General features: G+C 66.0%; 2 protein-coding genes across 2 annotated transcripts; one reads left to right on the forward strand and one right to left on the reverse strand.

Annotated features, from left to right (window-relative positions):
• Positions 1–3,271: 3,271 nt before the first annotated feature.
• Positions 3,272–3,457, forward strand: EMIHUDRAFT_49873 (hypothetical protein; the record flags this gene model as incomplete). Its single annotated transcript, XM_005788728.1, has 1 exon — positions 3,272–3,457. A coding segment is annotated over one exon (186 nt), but the record flags the coding sequence as incomplete, so codon positions are not given.
• A 3,806-nt stretch (positions 3,458–7,263) lies between these two features.
• On the reverse strand, positions 7,264–7,666 carry EMIHUDRAFT_226357 (hypothetical protein; the record flags this gene model as incomplete). The annotated part of the gene is made up of 2 exons (XM_005788729.1): positions 7,264–7,282; positions 7,365–7,666. The coding sequence occupies 2 exons, from the start codon at positions 7,664–7,666 to the stop codon at positions 7,264–7,266; spliced, it is 321 nt and encodes a 106-aa protein (XP_005788786.1).
• Positions 7,667–8,014: the final 348 nt, after the last annotated feature.

Below are 8,014 nucleotides of genomic sequence, written 5' to 3' on the forward strand. Positions count from 1 at the left end.
ATTGGAGCCCCCTCGTGACCGGAGGTGTTCCCAACGTCGTTCGATGATTGCATAGATCCTGAGTGTGCGCGTGCTGAAAAGAGCCCGAGCAATGGCGGAGATAATAAAAACGTATTCGGCCACCTACCGAACGTACGTTTTTTGGCCAGCTTGCCTTCCATCTTGCACTGCCTTAATGTCACACCGGTTCGAGCGTCCGTCCACCGTCTCAGGTTGGGTCAGCAGTACCAACGTGCAATAGCTCACATTTGGCCGGGCATTCCTTCTTCCATCATCGGGTCGCGCCACAAATATGTGTATCACTTTGTGAAGGGTTCTGAAATTTCTTCGCGCCGTTGAAAGCGCTCGTTTTCTCGATATCGCTGCTGCGCATGCATGTACTGCTTTTGCCTCGGGAGCTGCTGATCCACGTCCTGCGGTGCGCTGCGATGGACGAAGACGACTTCCGTACCACGGTCACCGTGCGTGGATCCGTCTGCAAGGACCTTTTCGCTGCGTCCGAGGCCTGGATGATAGCTCACGATGCTGGAGCCGCAATGCCGAGCATCGCTGGAGAGAAGCTCAAGGAACGGCGATATGTGCGCGCGGTGCGACTGATTCGGCAAAACCAGTTGCATACGGAGCCCGTCCTTCTAAGCGTCCTCTCGACGCAGGAAGAACTCGACACCGCGATGCATCTTCAACGACTCGAATGCGCTGCTTTCGATGAGCTCTCGTCGGCCCTCTTTTGCACGGCATGGCCTATTGTGCAGGACAGGTACAGATTTCGCTTTCATGGCCATGGATACGATCTGACGTGGCGCTGCCCTGAGCAGCCGCATGACGCGTCGCCATTCCGAGTGCACCTGCGTCGCGCGGCGCTTTCAGCAGCTGTGAACGCGATTGAAGCTGATGCGGTGCACCTGCTGAAGGCGGCGCTCATGTCGGCCGTGCATCGCGGTACGCAAGCCGAGTCACATGAGCGTGCGAATGAGGGGCCCGATTCAGTGGTCGTTGGCTCGAATGACGTGCGATTCGCCGCGTCGCTGCTCGGACGACAATACTCACAGGCTCTCACAAGTTATTCCTTCGACGACGATGGCGGCATGCGCGCGCGTAGTAGTAACTACGCGCGCGGAGGGAATGCTGCTGGGGCCGGTCTGCCCCACTACGATAGCGGCATGCTTACCTTGTCTTCGACATGGACACTCTGCTGCCGGCAATGGCCGCAATGCTGCCAGCCGCGACCATTGATCTCCTCGTCGCGCGCCTCGCCAAGCGCGCGGGCATCTGCCGCCACACCGTGCGGATGGTCGACGAGGTGTGGCGGCTCATGATTGACCGCTACGCGTCCGTGCTCGTCCGCGTGGGCTACGAGCTGCATCACATCGCGATGTGTGAGACCGGCGGCGATATCGACGAGCCTGTCGAGTACGAGGAGGAGGGCGAGACGGCCTTGCGCAAGGTGCCGGGCAGCGAGGACGACGACTATGACGAGGACGAGGACGACGAGGAGGAGACGGACGCGGACGGTGAACTTGACGACGAGGAGAGCGACGTCGAGGGTGGCGATGACGCGGACGCGCGCTGGGACGAGGTCCACCGTGAGTGGGTGCTACTGCCCAGCTCGAAGATGATCGGCAAGCTCTACGGGCTCAATCTGCACGGTGTGTAGGCGGGTACGATCCGGCGTCATTCGCGGGCAAACATGGCGGGGGCGGGTATATAGCGGCACCACACTGCGTCCTTTCCGTAAGATATCGCTCTCGGTGCGGTGGCGCGGCGGCGTCCTCCCATCCCTTCCCCTTAGGTTGTCTGTTTTCTTCCTTTCTTGTGGACACTCTCTTTTAGACATGACTCATGAGCTCTTAGATCAGGGGCCCTGCGATTGACAGGGCCGCGACGCGCTGCCGCCAATCCGCATTGAAGTAAGCGTCCGCCGGGGCGCCGCTCGGTCCGATGGCTCGGGGCGGGCAGCGCTGCGCAACGACAGGGATCCGCGGTCTGCCAGGGTGTCCGGCCCAGGTCACCGCGGACTCGCAATAGCCGTGCGCCGCTAGGGCCGCCACGAGAGCGTCGGCGTCGGCTGCAGGGTACGCCCTCTCACTGGGCGGCGCCGTGACGCAGGCTATGCAGACGAAAGAGATCCAAGTGCAACTTAGGCGCCGACGGATCGGCCGCGTGCCGCCGCTCGTTCGGAAGTGTTACACCAAAAAAAGAATCAGAGTGCGGATAAACCAGCTGAAGTCCGACCGACGGGCGATGGCAGGAGCTTTCTCATCGATCAACTGCGCCGCATCCAGGGAAGGGACGCCGAAATTTGACAGGTGCATGTCCAGGGAAGGGACGTGTACGTGTACGTGTCGTGTAAATAATAAATTGATGATGGTAAGAGCTCAAGCCTGTTCATGATTACAATAGTATTCAAGTATTGTACTCATAGTACACTGAAAAAGAAAGCGCCGAGCGCGGGAGAGCACTCAGTATGCCCCGCTTTCGGAAGACGAGTATGCCCCGCCGACGCGCCTCCGCGCCGCGCCCAGTGAGCCCGCCGCCCGTTCCAGAGAACGTGGTGTCGGCGGCGCACGAAGGCTTGCTGTGTCCAATTCGGACGTGGGTCGGCGGCGGCGGCAAGGCCGACGCGACCTTCGAGACAAGCGGAGCTAGCAGACGGACGCTGCTGATGCTTGCGGCCGCCAACGGCCACGAGAGTGTGGCCGACTTGCTTCTTAAGTGGGGCGCGCAGGTCGACCTGCAAGACAGCAACGGCACCACCGCGCTGCTGGAAGCCGCCCAGAGGGGCCACGTGCAGGTGATGGACTTGCTGCTCAAGCGCGGCGCAGAAGTCGGCCTAGCAAACAACGACGGCGTGACCGCGCTGCAGGCTGCCGTTCTCCACGGAAAGACCGAGGCCCGGCTCCGCCTGATGTCTGCACGCGCCGACGAGGAGAACGCCTGGGTGCAGGCTTGGCTCGACCACGGAACCGGGCGCGGCTCAATGCGCGGGCGGTGGGCCCACGTGCCGCGGTGTGGCGCGGCCGAAAAGGCGGAGCTCGCACGGCGGGAGGAGGCCGCCGACGCCGCAGCCGTCGCGCTGCTCGCCGAAGAGGCGGCACAGGCGGCCGCCGCAGAGATGAAGGCGGCGACAACGAAGGCGCGCAACAGCGGCAGACGGCAGCGCTTGAAGGACAAAAAGAAGGAGAAGGAGAAGGAGAAGGAGAAGGAGAAGGAGAAGGAGAAGGAGGACGCGTCGGCTCGGATCTCCATCAAGGGGCTTGTCGGCAGGTTCGGCCTAAGGGTCGACCTCAACGAGCCGGTCGTCGCGCTCAAGCGACTGATTGCTCAGCGCGAGGGCGTGCGCGTCAAGGGCCAGCGCCTCATCTTCTTTGGGACGCCGCTCGAGAACGGCCGCACCCTCTCCGACTACAATATCGTCGCGACCGACTCGGTGGACCTGCTTCTGCGCAACCTAGGGGGGGCGGGGCCCAGTCTGACCTTGACCCGCCTACCCTGACCCGCCTCCCACCTACCGCCTCCTGTGACACAATAGGCGAAGCGTAAGCGCCCCCAAGGCTCTGCGGAAGCGCCGACCCCGCCGGCCCCTCCGCCGGCCGCCCCTCCGCCGGCCGCCCCTCCGGCGGCCGCCCCTCCGCCGGCCGAGGCCAAGGACCCGGAGCTGGGGGAGGCCGTGGAGGAGGTTGCGGCAACGCCCCTCCGCGTGCCGAGCTGCAAGACACTCGGCTGCAGCCTCTGCCTGGGGCACGCAGGGCCCTGTAGCAACGCAGTCACAGGTACGCGGGTGCGGGTTCTCACCGACAAGGCGCGGGAGGCGTCGCCGGCGGCGCAAGCGGAGAGGAAGGAGGCGGCGAAGGCGAAGAGGAAGCAGGCAGCAGAGAAGGTAGAGAGATCTAGCCGAGACCCAGACGAGATCTAGCCGAGATTCAGCCGAGATCTGGCCCCTTCTCCGCTCAGGTGGAGGCGGCCAAGGCCGCCCAGGCGGAGGCCGCCCAGGCGAAGAGGGGGATGCGTCCCTCGCCGGCCGCCTTTCCGCCGGCCGCCCCTCCGCCGGCCGCCCCTCCGCCTCCCCCTGTCTGGAAGCCCGAGCCGGCCGGCGGGGCGGACTCACTATCGGCTGGCCGCTCGCCACACGGCCGGCCGAGCGCCACGGCGGTCGAGATGGAGCTCGGCGGCCGGCGGCGCAAGGAGGTGGTGCGGAAGGAGTGGCTGGCTTCCGAGGATCAGATTATCCGCGACGGAGTGCAGCGCCTCGGCTGCCGCTGGCGGCGCATAGCGGAGCGGCTGCCGGGCCGGTCGGACGACGCGGTGCGGAACCGGTGGAACCTGCTGAAGGAGATGGAGCGCAAGGGCCCCGACGCGTGCGACGCGGCGCCCGACGAGCACAGCGAGTCGAGCGGCGGCGCTGCGCGGCCGGCCGCCGCCTCGACCTCCTGCGACGGGCAGCGCGAGGAGGAGGGGGCGGGCAAGACCGAGCGCGTGAGCTGGACGACGGAGGAGGACGCGATCGTCGTCAACTCGGTCAAGGGGCTTTCTCTCTCTCTCTCTCTCTCTCTCTCTCTCTCTCTCTCTCTCTCTCTCTCTCTCTCTCTCCCTCTCTCTCCCTCTCTCCCTCTCTCCCCCCCCCCCCCTTCCCTCCCTTCTCCCTCTCTCTCCCCCCCCCCTCCTGCCCTGCCGCCCACCTGCCCTGCTCTCTGCTCTCTTCCCCCTCTCCTCCCGCGGGGCCGCTGCCGGTTCGCTCCTCAACCGCGGCGCTACTCCGCAGGCGCACGGGCACAAGTGGAGCCAGATCTCTCAGTCGTTGCCGGGCCGGACTGACCACGCCATCCGCAACCGGTGGCAGCGGCTGCTCAAGCTCGAGAACCAGGCGCGAAATGGCAACGCGGCGGAGGAGGTCGAGATCGAGCCGAGATCGAGCCGAGATATAGCGGAGACGTAGCCGAGACGTAGCCACGCCTCCGCCTCAGGCGGGGGCGGCGATGGCGGCGATGGCGGCGATGGCGGCGAAGAAGGCGAAGAAGGCGGCGGCGGAGGAGGTCGAGATCGAGCCGAGATCGAGCCGAGATCGAGCCGAGATCTAGCCGAGACTCCTCTCAGGTGCGTCAGGGCAGCTGCTCACCCCTTGCGTCGTCGGCCGCCACTCCTCCCCTCACAGGCAAGGCTGGTGGAGCTGCGACAGAGGGAGGAGCGGCGTGTCAAGAAGGAGGAGCGCCGGATGGAGCGCCGGATGGCAGCCATCTCCGGCACCGGCCAGTCAAGTCTTGCCGCGGCGCTGCACGTCTACCACAAGTACGGCCAGTCGCGGTTCGTGTTTAAACTCACTCGCACGGCCACCGCCTGCACCCGTTCGGACCACCCGCTCAACCCCGTGCACATCACCTGCCGCACTCTACCCGCCGCGATCGCCGCCCGCAATGTCTACCTCGGTGGCGGCTCCAAGGACGAGGCGGACGCGGCTGCGCGGCGACGCGACGAGGAGACCGCCTTCAAGGGGCATGCCGTCTTCGTGGAGCTCGCCGGCGACGCGGGCAACCCGGTGGCGGCGGCAAAGGCGGCGCGCGTCATCGACGTGGCGGACGCGCACCGCGCTCTCGAGGCTACGATGCGCGGCCTCTACAGCGCCGAGGGCGGCGACCCGCGCGTCGTGCAGGCCTTGGCGCGGCTCGAAAACCGGCTCGAGGTGACGCGCGAGCTGGTGCGTGCGAGCGACGTGCGGCGAGGTGAGAGTGGCTACTGATTGTCACTCTCCGCACGACACAGGTGGTCAAGATGGTCGCGTACTCCGACGAGTGCCTGCGGCGGCTGCACTTGAAGATCGAGCATGGAAAGCTGCGCAAGTGCTGGGGCTGGGCCTTGCGGGCCATGCTCAGGAAGGCGGCGCAGGGAGGCACGCTCGCGGAGGCGCTCGCGGTGGGCGAGAAGACGGCCGAGGAATACAAGCTGTACTGCATTGAGTCGACGCGGCAGCTGCTGGAGCGTGCGAGCAAGGCACCGTCGTCGCGACTTTGCTCGCGGCGCCTTGTCCTTGGCATCGCCAGCCTTATCTGTATTAGGTGCAACTCGAGGAGGGCGAGGAGGAGGAGGGCGAGGAGGGCGAGGAGGAGGGCGAGGAGGGCGAGGAGGAGGGCGAGGAGGGCGAGGAGGAGGGCGAGGAGGGCGAGGAGGAGGGCGAGGAGGGCGAGGAGGAGGGCGAGGAGGGCGAGGAGGAGGGCGAGGAGGGCGAGGAGGGCGAGGAGGAGGGCGAGGAGGAGGGCGAGGAGGAGGGCGAGGAGGGCGAGGAGGGCGAGGAGGGCGAGGAGGAGGAGGAGGTGCGGGACGAGTCTGCGGAAGGTCCGATGCCGCTCTCCCACTATCACAGCCTGTGTAAGACGCGTTTCGGCAAGAGTAGGCTACGCGCGTGGAGCGCGTGCTCAAGGCGAGCAAGCTGGTCCTCGCCTCGCTGCGGGCCCGCCTGCTAGGCGAGGTCGTTACGACCGAAGGCACACATGAGTGTATGTACCTCGAGTGGGTCCGGGTCATCCTCGCCGGTCACGACTTTCCACCCGACTTGCTCTTCCTCCGTGCAGTCCGCAGCTGCGCGTACGCTTGCCTTTCTTTCGAGGAGGCCAGCGTGCTTCTCTGCACGCGCCGGCTGGCAATGTGGGTGCGCTTGCGCCAGTTGCAGTGCGGAGGGCCGGGCCGGGAGGCGGTGGCGGCGTTCGCCGCCTTCGGCGCGCAGCCGGCGTCGCTCCAGGACGTCGTGCGCTACGCCCACGGCCTCCATCCGCAGGAAACCTTCGACGTGGTGCTGCGCATTGGCGCTGGCCTCAAGGCGGCGGAGAAGCACGACCTTCTGCGGCGGCTGTACATCAGCGCCGCTGAGGCGCCCGACGTTGTGTCGGGGTGGCACCCGCAGGGGGCCTGACACTAAGAGGCCTGTGTTTAATAGTCTGTTTGCAGCCGAATACGTCAGTGCGTCCCCATCGAGAGAGACTCTGTCTCCCTTTTCTTGATACTCGTTTATTCACGAGGCGACCCCAGGGAACCGTGGGCTCTGGTTTCCTGCTGTGAACAAGCAGTTGGATCCGGGGTGTTTTTGTAGCGCCAGCAGCCGCCGTTGGCGAGAAAAGATAAAAAAAACCAAGAGAGTAGTGGGAAGGCGGGAGAATCCAAAAAAGCCGCGCAAAAAGCCACAAAACCCAGCGAGCCTACCGTTACGCGATTGCTCGCGATGATGCGTGGCCAGCGCGGCGTCTGTTTGGCTCGGCGCGGCCGCAGCACCTTTGCCGGCTAGCGAGCCATTGGCACGCTGCCCACAGCATGTCGAGTCCCTCGTGCAGCGTGAGCACATGCACCGCCGCCATCCTCGCCGCCATTGCGAGTAGCGCCACCGAGAGTGCTTCTTGAGGATGGCGTCGTACGTCGCCTCGGTGCCGTGGTCGGTGCACCACAGCTTGGAGGTGAGAAAGATCTCCTCGCGCGGCACGCCTGACTCGGCGATGGCCGCGGCGACGACGGCCTCGTTCTCGTAGCCGGCAGCGGTGTCGATGTGGCGGTAGCCCTGCTGCAGCGCGCAGACCAGCGCCCGGCGCAGCGGCTCCCCCTCGAGCCGGTAGGTGCCGTAGCCGAGCGCGGGCATGCTGGCTCCGGTGTTGAGCGCCACGCTGCGCTCCTCCCAGCCAGGCTTGGGCATGCCCGCGTCGTCCCGACCCCCGAACCCGCCCTCCTCGCCCGCCCCTCCCGCGCCCTCCGCGTCGTCCGGCCCTGGATGTGAGGTTGATGAGATGATGACTGCACTCCAAGTGCTCCAAGGTCGGAGACCCGTGTTATGGCCCTGCGACCGCGCACCCCCCAGGGCTAGGGCTCTCAGCCCGTAACCCGATGCCGAGCGTCTGGCCAACTGGGTGCGCTTGGCTCCCCGGTGATTAATACCCGCCCCAGCCCTTGCCCGAATCCAGCCGTTTGGAGCGAGTTCGAGGCCTGGCATGGCGTCCGCCTGCAAGCGCGCCCGCACCGGCGGCGGCGGCGACGAGGGGCCCGT

The sequence above is a fragment of the Emiliania huxleyi genome, assembly GCF_000372725.1.
Source record: "Emiliania huxleyi CCMP1516 chromosome Unknown EMIHUscaffold_132, whole genome shotgun sequence".
Lineage (NCBI taxonomy): Eukaryota > Haptophyta > Isochrysidales > Noelaerhabdaceae > Emiliania > Emiliania huxleyi.